General features: G+C 39.0%; 2 protein-coding genes across 3 annotated transcripts; both read left to right on the top strand.

The window, feature by feature from the left end:
* Positions 1 to 3,462: 3,462 nt before the first annotated feature.
* Positions 3,463 to 10,094, top strand: LOC119894729 (hematopoietic SH2 domain-containing protein homolog). Of its 2 annotated transcripts, none has more exons than XM_038707386.1 (6): positions 3,463 to 3,519; positions 4,092 to 4,264; positions 5,099 to 5,188; positions 5,305 to 5,470; positions 5,700 to 5,945; positions 8,631 to 10,094. In XM_038707386.1, exons 2-6 carry the CDS (start codon positions 4,137 to 4,139, stop codon positions 9,096 to 9,098), a joined length of 1,098 nt encoding a protein of 365 aa, XP_038563314.1. In that variant the 5' UTR covers positions 3,463 to 3,519; positions 4,092 to 4,136; the 3' UTR covers positions 9,099 to 10,094. The 2 variants fall into 2 exon arrangements, with proteins under 2 accessions (XP_038563314.1, XP_038563313.1); XM_038707385.1 differs by having other exon boundaries at positions 5,700 to 5,951.
* A 1,514-nt stretch (positions 10,095 to 11,608) lies between these two features.
* On the top strand, positions 11,609 to 17,971 carry LOC119894728 (tax1-binding protein 3-like). The gene is made up of 4 exons (XM_038707384.1): positions 11,609 to 11,798; positions 13,765 to 13,884; positions 16,210 to 16,287; positions 16,456 to 17,971. Exons 1-4 carry the CDS (start codon positions 11,757 to 11,759, stop codon positions 16,603 to 16,605), a joined length of 390 nt encoding a protein of 129 aa, XP_038563312.1. The 5' UTR covers positions 11,609 to 11,756; the 3' UTR covers positions 16,606 to 17,971.
* The last annotated feature ends 172 nt before the right edge of the window (positions 17,972 to 18,143 follow it).

The following is an 18,143-nucleotide window of genomic DNA, read 5'->3' as shown; positions in this document are numbered from 1 at the left end:
ATCCACATTATTTAATCTTTTCACTCAATTTTACCTAAGGATTTATTTGTAAAATGTATGCATGAAAAAATTCGAAGTGATACCTGATGCACTCAAAAATATCATTTTGAGAAAAAATAAACTAAAACAACTACTGCTACTATATAATATTTACTTCTACTATAATATTTATTTATTATATGATGAGAATTCGAGTTTTCAAATAAACAGCTTAGGCAAACAATCTTTCTGTGAATTTTCAATGAGTATCATCCGAGTGAGCTGCAGTGTCTCAGCACATGCAGCTTTTATCCTAATCTCAGGGTCAGCACTATATTATCACTGGAACATGTTGTCTTTCATGCTGTCTCTGGAGAACACTCAATCTAATTCTATCGTAAAGACAATCATGCCCTGGTATAGCCATGTACATGTATAACAATAAAAGATATTACCCCCCTTGGCCACATCTTAAAGCATCACACACATTTACCTCCCACTGACCCAGCACCCGATAAACCAGAGGCCCTCAGTGAGTAACATTAGTTATATGACTGTTTGGAGACCCGGTACAATTACAATTACAATTACCCGTTACAATTACTAAAATTAATTAATGAAAATACCAATAACATTAAAACGTACATTTGTACTTTCTTAAAGATTTTTTCATTCTCTTAAACAAGCCGTGATTCATGATTTTTCCAGAGCAACTTACACTATATGTGGCATATGTCACAAATAGTGCATCATGTTGTATTTTTACACCAAGTGCTTGACACTTCTGTTCATTTTCTTTTTTCAATGCTTCATCTATATGTACAGTATCTCACAAAAAGTGAGTACACCCCTCGCATTTTTGTAAATATTTGAATATCTTTTCATGTGACCACACTGAAGAAATGACACTGCTACAATGTAAAATAGTGAGTGTACAGCTTGTATAACAGTGTAAATTTGCTGCCCCTCCCCCATTTTCTAACACTGCCTTAACCCTCTTGGGCATGGAGTTCACCAGAGCATCACAGGTTATCACTGGAGTCCTCCTCCATGACGACATCACGGAGCTGTTAGGGACCTTGCACTCCTTCACCTTCCGTTTGAGTATGCCCCACAGATGCTCATTAGGGTTTAGGTCTGGAGACATGCTTGGCCAGTCCATCACCTTTACCCTCAGCTTCTTTAGCAAGGCAGTGGTTGTCTTGGAGGTGTGTTTGGGGTCATGTCATGTTCATGTCATTCATGTTGGAATAGTGCCCTGCGGCCCAGTCTTCGAAGGGAGGGGTAAGTCACAGTACATGTTGGCATTCATGGTTCCCTCAATGAACTGTAGCTCCCCAGTGCCAGCAGCACTCATGCAGCCCCAGACCATGACACTCCCACCACCATGCACTATCCGCTTGTCTTTGTACTCCTCACCTGGTTGCCGCCAAACATGCTTGACACTAACTGAACCAAATAAGTTTATCTTGGTCTCGTCACACCACAGGATTTTCACTTAGCGGTTTGGACATTAATGGCTGTGTGATGTGTTATTTTGAGGGGACAGAAAATTTACACTGTTATACAAGGTGTACACTCATTACTTTACAATGTAGTAAAGCGTAATTTCTTCAGTGTGGTCACATGAAAAGATAATCAAATATTTACAAAAATGTGAGGGGTGTACTCACTTTTGTGAATTACTGTATGTGATTTGAACTATTTCTTTTGCTATTATATTTGTTGACAGTGTGAAATAAAATGCTCCGTTCTCATGTCACTTATTTTTCCACGGTCATGTGACATGGGGCAGCTAAATGTGTCAGGGCTGTTTATTGAGACAAACATTATACAAAAGTACATCTGGACATTATGCAGCCACCCATGATTTGTATTCATATCATTTTATTATCAATATTCTTTTAAAGGAATCAATACCAAATGAGTGAGTATCAAAGTATCTATCCACCCATCCCTAGTGTAAATATGATCGAGCATTGCCAGTTATGCTACAGGTGGCCACGTCTCCAAACTTGAGACAAGTGGAGCAGTGGGCATGTTGAGATGGCTCCCTCTTCAACCTTTTAGCTGGAGTAACGGTGTGTTCATAGTCTGAGCGTCTTACTTTAACACTGTCAATATGCTTAGTTTCCAGGAAATATATTGTAGCTGCCTTCTAGAGCAGTGCTGTCACTATGGCCCAGAGCTCCAAAGGATGGGGTTTCTCAGGTTTAAGCTCTCACCAGCAATTTATGGCGTGATGCAGAAAAGTGTTGCCCAGTAATCTGTGGGTAAGATATTTATATATGAGAACAGAACTTTTGCTTGGAGGCAGAGAAAAAGGAACTGTTTAGTTAAGGGGAAGGAATATGAGCAAAGCTGCTAAGCAGGACTCACCTACATTTTGTGTGTGTATGTGGGTTGTTCGTGTGTAAATGGAGAAGGGTCTATTTGCACTGTAACTCATCACTTCCGCTTTACATGCCATCAAGGCAGTAAAACTTTAACCTTTATTTAGGTATTTTTCATTTAGACAATCAGGAAGGAAAAAAGCCCTGAGTGGTTCCCTGAAGTGGCTGTCCATGCATTTTCAGTGAATCAGCACGTCACCAACAATAACATGAATTGAATTGTCAAAATAGTTCCTTCCTGTGAGAGATTCCTCTCAGACTAGTACAGCAGATGGAAGTCAGAGGAACTTTTGCACACGCACACATTTTTATCCAGCATTTACATCATATAAAATTATATTTTACTATTGCACTACTCGTTAACTCTTATTCTTTCCCTAGGTATTTACCCCATTGATGCCGCACACACAAATAGCTTTTACTAGCATTTATTGATTCTCTTACTGGTATCTATTGTCACTAGTAGATCTCCTACTTTACTGATGATTTTTTATGCTTTACTGATGCTTGTATGTTGTTCCTAAAATGCAAGTCACTGGATAAAAGCGAAATGAGTAAATGTAAATGTATTTTCTTTAAACATCCACACATATTTCTTTTGTGGTAGCTACACACATATACGAAACACGATATATGAAAACAGAAATACATTTTCACAGTTGATAACTGATTGCAGGGGTAGTGATTCAATCCCTGGCCCTTTCCCATCTACATACTTAACTTCAAGTTGCTCCCAATGGACAGACCAGTGCCTTGCATGACAACTCCGCCACCACCGCTGTGTGAGTATGTCTGAATGAATTAATTAATGAGAGGCAAAGTCCATTTACTACGTAAACAAATTGTGGTGGTGCTGCTTTGCATTTTATTACACTGAAAAAAAAACTCAGGCAGCACAAAGGTTGAGATAGCCTGAATCATCCCTCTTTATATGTGCATACTTTACATTATAAAACAGACCTGGCACTGGAGTAAAGCTGGACAGCAGGTAAACACTGATAAAGCTAACTGATCTCTTATGTGGCCTCCAGCCTCTGTACTGTGAACTGAAACTTGAGCAATGTCAGTGCTTGTCCCCGCCCCTTCTCAGGTGTTGTCAGGTGAGTGAGAGCTGCTGTGTCATTTTATCACGGAACTGCCAGAAAAGGTGAGTAATCCTGTGCCATGAAAACATGTGGAATTTAGAAAACTTTGTAGCTGTATGACTGAGCTTTATTTACTACTTACTTAACTACCTTTTAAGTATTTGAGTGTTCAAACTACAAATTTAAGATTCATTTAACAAACCAACCATTAAAGCAGGTCTGGCTTCTGAACTGATGCAGATAGTTGTAGTACAACATCCTGTCTAGGCTACATTTCTTCTTTCTCAAGTGTTTTTTTTTTTAATAATTAGAAACACAAAGAAATGTATTATGGGGTTTATGTGACATTTATTTAAAATTCAACTGAGGAACAATGTTCAAAATATATCACACCACAGACTTCACCTAACACGCTGTGTAGGAACAATGAACGTGGAAAAGAGAGAAAGAAGCAGTATTTTTCTGAGATTTTAAATCAGTTGCATTTGAATGTACAATCTGCGAGTTATCCAGGGCACACCAGCCTAAATGCCAGAATCTCTTTACTGACTTTTGGTTCGTACTGTTTCTATATGTACACTGTGTACAAGTATTTTATGTCTGGACTCAATAAGCGTAACTGACGCATTTGCAGGTCTCTGCGCTCTGTGAAGGAGGATCAAATGAGACGTTTCTAAGGATGATGAGGTGGAATCAGTCGTTACAAGAACAGGGCAATGCTGTCGCCTGGTTTACAGAGTCCCAGCGACGGTCTGTGATCAAGAACGGTATAGTCCCAGAATGGTTTCATGGGATCATTTCCAGGAAGTAAGTTTACAAAATAATTCATTACTGTCAATAGGTGGTGGACTGGGATGTTTTAAAAATAGTACACAATAAAGATATCAGTGCTCCAGCATGCAGTGATTGTTTTAGTGAATTTCTCAAGTATAAAAGGACTCTAGTTTAGTCATTTATGTTAATGTTTTTCCTGGATATATCCATATCATGTTAAAAAGAGAAATGTAAATATGTAAAACTGAAACTTTATTCAAATAGCTCCTTTCTGGAGCAGACTTTCACAATAACAAAAAGTATGACATAAATACAGCCACAGCACAAGAGTAATAAGTACAAGTAAAGCCTAAAATCTAAACAGGGAAAAATATCAAAGTTTCAGGAAGTAATAATAACTTTTCAGGAAGGTATTGACAACCACGTAAACACATCAAGGGTCAAAATGTTTCTCAACCCCCCAAATAAGCATGTGCTCTTTTAAGTGATGGTAAAACATCAAAACCCCAACAACTTAACCGGAGTTAGAAGCATTTAGTGTGACAACAGAGACATCCTACTTTTCCTTCATCTTTTAGGCAACAAGCAAAACTAGACCACTGCATCTTTTAACTACAGGTTTACTCCATCAAGTACGAGGACAAAACATTATACACGTTTTCTTACGATACACGTTCGTTACAGATTTGTCAGTGCAGTAGTGTCTTGAATGGTGGACTTTAACCTTGTAATACTTAACCAGATTTCTACTTATATTAGATTTATGCCTCTTACACACCCAGTGCATACATTCACAACTAATAAAGTGCGTGTGTGAAAGAGTTTTTTTTGTCTGTGGTGGTTTCAGCATGTTAATTATTTGTTCAGGACAGCAGAGGAAATGCTCATGCCCAAGCCTCCCGGTTATTTCCTCATCAGAGTCAGTGAGAGCAGGGTTGGCTACAGTCTCTCGTACCGGTGAGTGTTTGAAGCATTAAAGGGGCTTCATTTTACAGTTTCCACTGACACACTCAGTCCAAAAGTCCAAAAAGTCCTGCCCTGTTGAGTCCCCTTTCTGTCTCTTTGACTCCCAGTGCTGGGGACCGCTGCAGACATTTCATGATTGATGCATTGGAGGATGGACATTACATCATAGTAGGGGAGAACAGGCGCCACCGGTTTCTGCAGGACCTGGTAGACTTTCATCGTAGGACTCCCATCATGCCTTACACTGAGGTGCTGACTGTCGCTTGTGGACAGGTGAGGAAGCGTTTTAATTTCCCTACCTGCATACAGATGCCATTCATAATGGATTTTAAATTATTATAAACCATCAGGACTACATTCTAGGCATTTACAGTGCATTTAGAGTTTAAACAGAGTCACTGTTATTATCTGCAACCACAATATTTGCTTATTTGCTTGCCACCTTTGCACCATGCAAAAAGAGAACAGTCACAAATTGTTCTGTTTTTCTCTCTCACGTAAGACCTCGAATGACAAGACTGACTACGCAGAACTACTGTTTCCCCAAATACACCCGAACACTAACACAGGTTTTCTACAAAACAAATCTCTGCATCCCTGTGTAAGTCCCCAAGTATCACAAGACACCCCACCTGCCCTTCCTTATCGACCAGATACTCTGAGGAACTCTGCAGTCCTGTCTCCAAACAGACTATACCCAAGTTTGGAAGAAGAATTGCCACCCGTCACCTCCTATCTTCCAGCCACGGTAATGGTGAGCTCAGTACTTATAGATATTGTCTGGTACTAAAACTGTTAACTGATGTCATGTTTTAATTTACTAATTTTTAAGATAACATGTATGCAAATATTGTCTGATAGACATTTCTCAAGACATTTCAAAGGCTTTTACTGGAACTAGCTTCCTGTCTAACAAGAAGCTGGTGATTGGATCCAATATGATCACACCATTTTCTCCAAAACTTCAAACCGTTTTGGTTGTTTGGTTGTTGCACATTTCAGATTTCTGTGTTTCTGTTATAGCATTTTGATGACTTTTATGCACAAATCAGAAGTTAGGTATCTTTAAATCAAAATTTGAGGGGTCAGTTTCCTTACATTTTCAGTCACATCTGATCAATAAATCAATACCTACACAGTCCTGATGAAGCAGATTAGCTGGATTTTGACTGTTCCCAAAATACTGAGTTGCTTATTTAGTCATGATTAGTTAATGTTAGGGGTGTGACGAGATCTTGTGAGATTAAATTGTGACACTTTTCGTCAGGTAAAAAGATGTCTCGCGAGACTCACGCAAATGACTTTTCACACACAGTCAAACCCAAACATTAAACTCCGCCCAGCTGATTGACACCAGCGTAACCCACTGGCACTGTGAGTCCAGACAGCTGTGACGCATGGTAACGTAGCTGATAGAGTTTTGCAACGTATACATCTAAAAACTGAAGCCAGCCTGCTCTGTTTGGTACGGAAACCCTAAGCGGCCATCGATTCATATGTTTATTTTACTCCCGTTTTCCCGTGATAACTTGATAATTATCTCGTGATCTCGAGATAACTAAACAGTAGTTTACACTGTTAAAACATGGGTTGGCAAGAACGTTTGTTAATGGTAATTTCAAGGTACATTAATTGCCACTGATTAGCTTAGTTGGTAAGTCATGAGAGTGGCAGTCATAAGATTGTGAGTTTGATCATCATAGGAGACTCCTTAAAAAAAAAAAGAAGCTTTTTTCATATTCATCTCCAACAAAGTTGTTATGAAGATGACTGATTAATATGCTCACAACTAAGCACGTGCTAGAGTGTGCGCATCCCCGCGATTGGTCCTCATTCATCCACCCATGGACTTTTCATTTCCCCATCATTCCTAGGCAGAGGAAAGTCATCCACTTCTCATTCAGGGAAATCCATTTAACTACACATTTCCTGACAGCTATTTCAGAACCTTTGAAATAGCTGTCGGGAAATGCGTGACTGGATTCCCCTGAATCTCTTCATAACAACTTTGTTGAAGGGAATGATTAAAAACACAAAGAAGAATAAAAACTTTGTTAAGAGCAGGTGTCAAACCTGCAATCCTTGGGATGCAAGGTCTGGGTTCTACCAACTGAGTAATTACTGACTCAGCAAATTACCACGAAATTATCATAAAGAAAGGCACCGGCCGACCCCTGTATTCAGCTATGGTTCATTATCTCGAGATCACAAGATAATTAGAGTTAAAAAAATGAGTGATGGCCGTTTAGGGCTCCATAGTTTGGAACTGTGAGCTGCACATTATCATAGCTGCTTAAGTTAACGTGTGTGGATTCGTGGTGAGATTACTGCCTGATCAAAAGTGTTTCAGTCACTTTAGGTTTTACACACAACATGCAGTCCCAAACAGCGTCGGTCAAACAGTCTGAAGGGGATGACGTTACTATCAACGTATCAATAACGTAATGCACAGCATAGTATTGGGCAGGTAGACTTCTCATCAAATAATGACATTAGTCTCGTATAATATTCTGCCTTTTTGGTGGACATGTCAGAGAACACATGATATGTGGGAGAGATTTTAAATGTGCAGAAAGTTTTGAACATGTGCAGAAAAGCTGCTGAAACACGTGGAGCTATTAAGCTATTAAACTGGCTTACGTGGGTTAATGCCGCGTTCCAGACTGCTTGGAACTGGGACATTTCCAAGTTGAAATATCCGACTTTCACGCCGAAAGTGAATGAAAAACATGGCTGACCGTGACAAAGTGTACACACACATTTGCACCCTCAGCAGTGCTTTTGATGTTAATTAAAATGATGGCCGTTTAAATGCAAACAACTCACATAAATAGCCACATTACTAGTTAACTGTGTACCTGTCTAGCTACATCAGTAATCCTCAAGAGTCAGTCAATGTTGTAGGTTATACTTCCTAATGTTTTCCAATGTTTTGGCATTTTTAACAATAACTTCTGTGCAGAGAAGATGACTTTGAGATTCTATATTGTAACCAGCTACCTACAATAACATATTTCTACATCATTTTAAATGCAAAACAGGTTTTACTATATGATTGTATGTAGCTGTTGTTTTAATTTAAATACATGCAAATATGCTTTATTTAGCCTTTTATGCTACATAATTTTTACCATTTACAATGTGTGCTTCCATGGGAGCTGCCATTGGTTGGTGACGTCATTCAGCTGCTACTTGTGAAGTCGGGGTACTTACGTTTGTCACAAATCCGACTTAAGGTGGCATTCCATGGTACTTTTTCTAGTTGGAGGTCGGAAACTTCTGAGTTGCCTGGAACACAGCATAAGTGTCTCGTCACACCCCTAGTTAATGTTTTAGATAGATACTAAGATTTCAAACCAAGTTTTCAGCAGATTTAACATTTGATAACACATTTCTATGCTTCATATACATAATTCATATTCATGATCTCCAGCCAGTGCCAATGGCCAGAAACAGATATACAGCCGACAGCCCTTCATCCAACCAGCCTCCTGAAGTCCCTGCCCGGAGCTCTGTTACTCCGCTAAGGCAGAACCAGGCCTGTATCAGAATGGTGTCTGGGCCTAAGAGTCCCTCCACACCCACAGCCACTGAACACCCATTTGGTGCCAGCATCCAGTCTGCAAAGAACCACGAAGCAAAGCCGTCAGTCGTAACCAACCTAAAGAACCTCAAGAAGAAATTCCAAAAAAAGAGAAGCATGTCGGAGGATTTGTACACAGAGATTAATGTGGAGCCGACTGACAGGGGTGGAAGCACTGAGAATGAGTACCAAGAGCTCCCAGGGGAGTGTAGTTTCAGTGGTCCACCATTTTCCCACACTTGGACTGATGTGAGACTGACTGATGGAGAGTTACCACCGGAATATCTCCAACCTTCACCTTTTGCCCCAGGCTACTGATACACCACTGCTCCGTTAGAAAGAAATGCAAAGATGAATTGATTTGCTGTTGAGATTTTGCTATGGACAGAGCCGGGCTAGTTGCCACCCCCTGTGACCAGTCTTTGTGCTAAGTTAGGCTAACAGGCTGCTGGCGGTAGCTTCATATTTACTATTCAAATCAAATAAGAGTATTTCCTGAAATGTTTAACTATTACTTAAAAATTGTTTGAGCTTACAGTACACAGTGTGCAAACTACCTCTCCTTTTTCTTTACATAACTGAATCATTGCTGCAGATGCTTGAATGATACTGAGGACTCCATTGTTTGTTAAAGCAGTTGTACCTCCTACATACAAAGAAAAGAGAAGATTCAGCTGCTGTCTTCATGTGGCTGTAATTAGTGCCAGTGATGTGTGAATGCTTCTTTTTTTAATTTGTTAGTTTATTTAATAGATAAACATTGTTTCACAAGAAGAAGTAATCTATATAGCTAATTACTAGCCTCCTCCTTCCTTGGCTATGCTTTTAAATTCAGGTAAAAGTTTTTATAAGCCTCTTCGGTCAATGTGATAAAATGTGAAAGGGCAGCAGGAGGAAGTTTCATGCAGCGTATGTAAATCAGAAATGACATGGCTAATGTCAGCTGCTTTGAATCCAGGACACATACTGAACGGCATCATATGCGGATCTGTGATCAGCAATTTGATAAGGGTAGCTGGAAGAAAATGCAGGTAGTGGTTAAACTTGTTCCACTGGTAGAAACATACAGGTGGGTGAAATTCGCCATTACACAGCTTGTGGACACGGAAGGCAAATGTTTGGTCAGACCTTTGTTTTGTACTCCTAACAGCTAGAGCTGAGGATTACGAAGCATCTAGACCATGTGATCTAAATAATATTTCACATTTGTTTCTTTGACTAGATAATATATATCTGTATTAGGCACTGAATTATGCTACATGACTGCATTAATAAATCCCAAATTTCAAATAAATTTGAACAATGTTCAATCTGTATTGGTTTTCAAGGCTGTTATGCTGCTCTGCAGTCCCTTGTTTCATGGCACATATTTAATATTACTCTACTTTCTGTCTGCAGTCCCTTATGACAAATCAGGGAGATACCATTTTATTCACCCATACTGGAAATGTACATCATTTCTGTTTCTGCTCTGCCTCAATGCAATTCCTCTTTTTCCCTCTCCTCTTCTTCCTTCCTTGCTTTTCTGCCTAATCTTTGAATGTTATGGCTCCTGTGATGTTCCGCCCGCTCAGTGATGAGATACATGCTGTGTGACCTGGCTTTTAATTTGACCAGGAACTTTTTAAAATTCATTATTATGCTTTTGGTTTTGGTTTTCAATCATTTGATCAATTACTGAGTGATTCTTCAGTTATTTTTAAAATGTTTGACCATAAAAAAACATCAACATAAATGCCAAATAGTTTAACTTCTGATCATGTCAGTGGTTTGGTTTATATGGTGTATGGTAGTGAAATCAGTTCAGAGCTCTCCCAACCCCAGGAATATAAAACATTGGTCTTATTATAGACTACCATCTAGTGGAAGGAAACCACATCAGATGCTCAAAGAATATGGTGGTGGTGTTCAGATCATTTATGTTATACCACATAACCTCACAAAATTTGAGGTGGAGCTAAAACTTCAATATTTGCCTCTGAAATGTAGTGCAGTATACAGTATATAAAGTAGCCCAAAATTATTAAAGTAAAGTAGGCTACAAGCCGTTCAAATTGCATTTAAATATAGTAAATTTTTTTAGTTACTTTTCACCACTGTGGTGACTGCAGTGTCCAGTATTGGCTCTGACATTTTTACTTACTTTGTACGTACTTTCTAAGTACAAATGGCGTAATTGGCGTCCAATTGCTGCCAGGAAACAGAAAAGGGAATATTAAATAATTATACAAATAACACTTTCCATGATTATCTTACCATTTTTAAGATAATACAGTCACAGGCAGGAGGTACTAACTTTTATCTGTTTCCTGGAGGTAATTGGCTTCCAATCAAACTACTTTTTAACTTTAATTTGAAAGCTGAAAACATGCACAGTGTGAATGAGATTTTTTGGGGTGGGATAAAATAAAAATATTCCAACACATACAAGTACATAAAATTGATCAGAACGAGTTATTAGAGTAAAATTAGTTCCGCACCCTCTCCCTACTCATATTTCTTTACATGGTGGACTGCCTCCTAAAGTAAAGAGGCACATTGCAGGTGTGGTGGTAAGCCTATCTCAGATTGTTCTATCAAGTAGATGGGGTGGAGGACTATGCAGGATCACAATGGCGGTCACTATTTGCCAGTTCCTTTTAAGGGAAGAAGCCATGCCCCGGGACACACGGAAGACCAACAATCTCTTGGAGAGCTCGATTTGTAACGCATGTCTTTACAGAGCCTGTGGGGAGATGGTTAACCGTTAAACACCGCCCACCCTGGCTACCGTGTACTACAAAACGCGCAGAGCCGAGAAGCTGGGAGGCGCGGTGACGTCATCTGGGAAGCCGTTTGTTTCCAGTCGGGAATCCGCCTGCTGTTACTCGAGGAAGTTGTCCCACTGTCGAAACCTTTTTTCTGTGACTTTTATAACAACATTTATTGCAAGTTTCTACTTTTTATTTTTTTTATCCTTAACATCTTAGCGACACAATGTCTCATCATATCCCAGGACAACCGGTCACTGCTATTGTGGTAAGTTTGGGAGTAACGTTAGGGCTGTTTCTATTCATCGGTAACGTTAGCTAACGTTAACTTAACGTAAAACCTTATCAATACAACACTGAATTAACTACCAAATATTAGTTCGATACGGTGCTCTCGCTAAGGTTAGCTAACTTTAGCTGTATTAACTATAACATTACTTTATTTGTTTAGCTGACGTGTAACGTTAACGTTAACACCGTGTCAGCAGCCTCATTGTCTATGTCTCATAACGTCAGTTAGTAACTTGTTAATGGTAAATTAAACCAAATAACTGGTTAAATCACTTCGCCAGGATATAGCTAGAATTTTGTTGTTTACTGTTAATTGAAAGGCATGTGAAAGTGTTGACAGCTACCTAACTACATGGGCGTCACCATCGGTGTGTTTCAGTCTTCCTGGTTGACTTTCATGCTGATTTACAGAATATAAAGTAACTTACTGTTTGATTATATTATTTTTGCGCTGCGGGAATTATCACGATTGCAAATAAAGCTTTATCGTAAAGCCAAAGAAGTGGTAGACGGTATAGCTGGGATTTTTGCCAGGCCAGAGTTGCAAAAGATTTGCAAGGATGTCACACATGAGGGGCAGGGAGCAGGTAAGAGTTAAAGGAAGCATGCAGGCCAACGTCCTCACTGTATGTCTTTATCAGTGTGTCATCCACTATCAATGTCCGGCCCATTATAGTTGGCAAGTGCTTGGATAATACATTATACATTGTACAAGTACATTGATCAACACTGTGTTGCTTGATTCCTTAATAAAAACCTGGTCAACAATGTATAATTACAAAAAAGTCAGTAAAACTTCCAGCCAGCAGAGCTTGACTTTCAGTGAAGTGATATTTGTGTGATTTGTGGTGATTTGATATTTGAGTTATAGCAGCCAATATTCTTTCTATTTTTTTTATTTTTTATTTTTTTACATAAATGCATAACATAAACAAAACATGTATGCAGACATATCTGCAATAAGCTAATATCAGCCAATAAACATCACTCCCTGTTAGTCCACATATAAAATAGGCATATAAACCTGTTTTTCCTTGGAGAGAAAAATGCGTTGTAGTTCATGCATGTCCTGCTGACAGACTCTTACTCATTGTTAACAAAGCCCTACACATGCTCAGACTTCATTGTATCAGCCACAACACTCAGTGAATCTCTGGTTATTCATCACCGCACACAGGCAGTCTTTGTGTTGAGGAGTACTACTGTCATCCATCCATCTGCTTAGTAAGCCTGCAGCTGCTTGTCAGTGTCAAGGGCAGAGCTGCACTAATACAGTCTCTGTTCCAGCGTGGACTTCAATTACTAGGGAACAGCCTCTGAAATCCACCATTTGTCATCCTCTGAATCGTGTCTGCGGTGGGTAAATCAGTGCGCACTGCTCACTGGATGGTAACTTGTAGACCGTCATTTTACTGTTTTTGTCTTTTCTGTCTTTTCTTTTGTGCTTACATGTGTTAAATTAACATGCGAAGCTCACGTTGCAGTTATTGTTAGTGACTGTTACCACATAACAACATCCTGAGTGATACACTTACTTGAAAAACATGTATAATATTTGTTCTCTCATTTAATTTGAGCCAATTGAATAATTTTAGGAACTGCTGTGGCAAGTTTGAGACTCGTGGTTTTTAGTTGTTCTTCTCATACAATAAGAACTGGAGTCTCTTTAATAAACAAGAACAGTAATGTACAGGAACTTTGTCTCAGCGACACTGATGTAGAGATAATATTGACATAGTTATGCAGCACTGAGAGACAAGCAGTTGAGATTTCTGGCACATGAGAACGCTGACTGTATCCACCGTTTTCTTGATCCGGAACTTGTCAGTAAAAGTAGTTATAAACCAATTTTGAATGTGTTTTGTGCGTCAGAGTTTTTAAATGGGCCAGGTAAAGCCTTATGAATATGGATCTGATTTTGTTTTTGTTTTTCTGTCAAACAGCAACGGGTTGAGATCCAGAAGTTGCGTCAGGGAGATAACCTGATCCTGGGCTTCAGCATCGGAGGAGGGATAGACCAGGAGCCGGAACATAACCCCTTCTCTGAGGACAAAACTGACAAAGTAAGTATATATGTGTGCGTTTGTGTATCCCCATCAGCTCTATGCATTGCAAGTGTTTGCAGTAAGTGGTACAGCTAGGGGAAGGTGATTGGGACACAATTATTAATTGACTTTGATATTGATATCTGACAATTTGTTGCTCAGTTATTCAAAATCAAATGGTGAAAAGTTAAACTTATGTTCATCCCAATAAGTCAAATAAATTTTTACCTAAACAAAATCATATAATTCTCAATGAATTTGAATTTGTTATCCATAGACAATTCAAAATACAGAAAGATAATAGAACAGAGACACTTAATAAAAACTGTAACAAAGATAAGAGCTAATACTGAAATGCCTGCGTCCTACATGCAATATAAAGTACAGGCGATCAGTGAAGTTGACTCTGTGATGTAGCTTTTCAGGTCTTCCCTGGATTTCAGGGTCTTTTTGGAATACAAAGCTACCAATTGATTTATAATGGAGTATAATGCTCTGGCTTCTGCTCCTGATCACATTCCTGTCCTGTTGAAGAACAGTGGAACTAGAGCTGGGGGCACTATAAATGAGGAACAGGCCTGAACACATCATCTGCAGCCCCAGGTGGAAACAAACCAGACTCACCTAACTGATGTCATAGAAAGGAATACTGCAGGTTTACACAGAGCCGGGTTTTACCTGCTGACTGTATATACAATGGGAGTTTGAGAGAGATGGAAATGTACAGGCACAGGTACCTTGTTACAGAAGAATAATAACTTTCCTTCAGGTTTAGATGTTGTCTTTAATTTCCTGACCTTTCAGCCTTTCCTGATGAATGTGTTTGTTTTTATATATTGCTTGTTCTACTTTGTGATTGTGATTTGACAATGCCAGACAAAGATCTCTGTTAGATCTAAATGTTGCTCAGTTAAAATAGCAGGGAGCTATTAGTACAGTGTGTGGATCTTTTGTCAGATCATTACTGAATCTTTCCCACAGAGCTGTGCGGGTGTCGATTAGAGCTAAGCGATGAATCATTTTCAAATCGAAATTGTGATGATCTAATCATGAAGAGGGCGATTTAAAATTTAGGTTCATTATACAGCGCATCTGACCCATTTTAAACAGTCATGCAGGTACAGATTCCGTTATCATCCTTGTGTGACATACTTGCCAACCAATCACAAGCGCCATGCGCCTTCTGTTACAGTCCTACTCACTAAGAGCAGGCACAGGGCGTGTACAACAACAAACAAAACTAGAGGAAAATGTGGGAGAATGGCATCAGGTGAACAGACACAGGCAGTGGCTAAGCCACAGTTTTGTCCAGCGTCTACTCGCACTGTAGTGTTTCAGCAGGGGAGCGTTTAGCCTGCACTTTGTTGACATGTTATTAATTTGTCATTTTGTGTACTTCAATTACAGATAACCGCTCCCTGTGAGTCCATTTCATTCCACTATGTGCAGGATAACGTTACATATCCACATGGAGCATTTCAGAATAATAGAGTTTTGCCTGTCTGATTTTGCTGACTTGTTCAGATTTTGTTAATTTGTCCAGCTGTCCTTGTTTTTGGTGCTTCTATCATGATTAGCTACCTAGTGTCTCTTTGCTGTTTTGTGTCTGACTTCCTGCCCGATTCATCTGCTCGGTGCTGCTTGACGCGGCTTCCGTCCAAAATTGACTGGCAATAAATATTGAACTTTAACTGAACTTTTTTTTATTTAAAAAATTGCAATATCTGGAAGAAAAATCAATTAGTCAATTAAATCAACTAGTTGATCGACAGAAAAGTAGGGCTGACCCCAAATAGTCGAAGATTCGATGGTTCGGTGGGTGGAGCCTGATTCGACTGTCAATCTCACAGTCGAAGCTTCGCAGCGAAACAAGGATCACGCCATTTATGCTGTATGGGGGTGCTCAACATCTGATTTTACATAGATCTACTTTCTTCCAATCACTTAATATACAGCCTATTACAATATACATTTCAACATGCATGCAGTTGTTGGCAGCACAGCAAAAACTCTGCACAAGAGCGGTGAATGGCAGGTGAGAGACAGAGGGGAAAATGGTCAAAGATAAGCCTCAGTTTAGCTTCTGTTCGCAATCGCCGTGCACAAAAACACACATGGTTCGACTATCAGTCGACTATAGACAGGACTTGACGATTCTGATTCGACTATGTAAATCCTTAGTCAGGGACAGCCCTACAGAAAAGTAACAATATTTAAGTCATTCATCGAGCAAGAATTTGGTTCTAGCTTCTAAAATGTGAGGATGTGCTGCTTTTGAGATTGTCCGTATAGGTTATACAGCTGTGATCATATTCATATAATGAATGTGTTTGTTGTCCAAAGGGCATCTACGTGACCAGGATAACACCAGGAGGACCAGCAGAGAAGGCAGATTTACGGATTGGAGACAAAATAATGCAGGTGTGTAGTAAAATCAAGCTTTGGTCTAGATCCACAAGATGGCACCATGAGTACACAAGAGAGTCAGACAGGAGCAGTGCTCACCTGCTGTTTATCAACTTGGTGCTAACTCAAATGTGAGAAAATGGCTGCAGCTTTTCTCAAACAAAATTCTTTTCTTCCTCCTAGGTGAACGGCTGGGATATGACTGTGGTGACGCACGACCAGGCCCGTAAAAGACTAACAAACAAGAAGGAGGGTGTGGTGCGGCTACTGGTAACCAGGAAGTCGTTGGAGGAAGCTGTCAAACACTCTATGGGAAATGGGCCCAAACAGTAACGTAGTGGCGCTACTTACAACCACAGACTAATGCAATAGTTCATATGAGACTCCCGCTAATTCAAATGTTTGTACCTTTATAACTACGTCACTGCAAAAATACTACACAGAAAACATCAGATTGTTTAATAATTAGGTGACATATACAGATGCCTGAGTCTGCACAATTCATCAGTCATTGGCAAATGAGAGGGTGCTCTTTCTTTCTATACACACTCAGACTCCTCTCAAAGTTATCTGTTAGTTAAAGTTACATACATACACCTGCGCCTTCTGAATTATGGAGAAGTCCAAAACATTTCCAGCTCTACAGACTCTCAAATGCATTGCATCTGAATTTAATAAAACAGTGTTATCTCTACTATACATAAATTTTAAACTGAGTACAGCACAACCTTCTTTATTCATTCCCACTTAAAAGATATTTGCCAAATGTCTTCAATCTATGCTTGACAGGAGTTCTTTGCGAGCAATGGTATTCCTTTTTTGATACAAGGTTTAGGACATCTTGTATCCTTATTGCCTATAGGTGACCAAAGTTGGCCTGATGGTTTAGATACATCAAGACTTAAAGGATCACAGATAATGTATCAAATGCCAAAGTAATAGCCAAGGCACTGTAAAGTCATCAAAATATGAAAAGCAGTGTTTGTTTTTTCCTTTTTATTATAATGGTACATTATACTATACAAACTCTGTACCACAAACCTGTATGCACAGTATTTTAATGCACACTTTTTTTTCTTTTCACTAATTCTTCTTTTATTGATGCATCGTTCTGTTTTTTTTATCTTTCTTTATCTTGATGTCTATTACATGTGTGGAGAAAGTAACATACTCTGTCATTCTGTGTCTCTGTCCGCTAAAGTAACACAGTTAAAAATGCACATTTCTTCCAAGTGTCACAAATTATGTCTCATACGAACAATTCCAACAAGCTGGATCTGCTTTTAAAAAAACCTATCATATCATTTTCAGTATATTCACTTTCAACCTTGGCCTTTATCAGAAAGACAAAGTTGGTAATTTGCTGTTTTGATGCAAGCAGACCAGCTAGTTTCACACTGGAGTCGGCTACATTGAGATTGTCTCAGCCTGTAAAATATTGTCAAGTTGTTTTGTTTAAAAACTGGGAATGTGGACAGCCTCAAATTAATACTTAATACTAAGTTTAATTATACCTATTTTTTTTTTTCTCATATTTTCCATTTTGCAATTCCATTATGGTTTCTGGAACATAGTTATTTACTGCCTCTGATACAGTGATTATATGTACTACGTCACACTGCAGTGAGTGATTTGACACTAATCATAAACAATATTTTGGCTTTGAAATGTTACAGTTCTGAAATTGTTATTAAAAAATAATCTTATATCTTTGGGTGATTTTATTGTGTTTTTCATTATGCTAGTGGTGGGTGGGTGTGTGTGTGTGGTGGTGGGTGTGTGTGTGTGTGTATATAATACTGTTTTCTATGTATTTATAGAACCATTTGAATTTTATAATATTAACAACTATACCTAACAATCTAGTTTGT

Source organism: Micropterus salmoides, unplaced genomic scaffold, assembly GCF_014851395.1.
Source record: "Micropterus salmoides isolate LMB-PRFRI ecotype aquatic unplaced genomic scaffold, ASM1485139v1 Ms_hic_scaffold_885, whole genome shotgun sequence".
Taxonomy (NCBI): domain Eukaryota; kingdom Metazoa; phylum Chordata; class Actinopteri; order Centrarchiformes; family Centrarchidae; genus Micropterus; species Micropterus salmoides.
The sequence above is the reverse complement of the archived record's forward strand: the minus strand, read 5'-3'. Positions and strand labels throughout refer to the sequence as shown.

Bases quoted from the DNA above. Each gene is read 5' to 3' on its own strand.
- LOC119894729 (XM_038707385.1), top strand. From the start codon at position 4,137: ATGATGAGGTGGAATCAGTCGTTACAAGAACAGGGCAATGCTGTCGCC. The intron at 4,265-5,098 runs GTAAGTTTACAA...TTATTTGTTCAG, and splicing joins CATGGGATCATTTCCAGGAA to GACAGCAGAGGAAATGCTCA. The intron at 5,471-5,699 runs GTGAGGAAGCGT...CTCTCACGTAAG, and splicing joins TGACTGTCGCTTGTGGACAG to ACCTCGAATGACAAGACTGA.
- LOC119894728 (XM_038707384.1), top strand. From the start codon at position 11,757: ATGTCTCATCATATCCCAGGACAACCGGTCACTGCTATTGTG. The intron at 13,885-16,209 runs GTAAGTATATAT...TGTTGTCCAAAG, and splicing joins CTGAGGACAAAACTGACAAA to GGCATCTACGTGACCAGGAT. The intron at 16,288-16,455 runs GTGTGTAGTAAA...TCTTCCTCCTAG, and splicing joins TTGGAGACAAAATAATGCAG to GTGAACGGCTGGGATATGAC.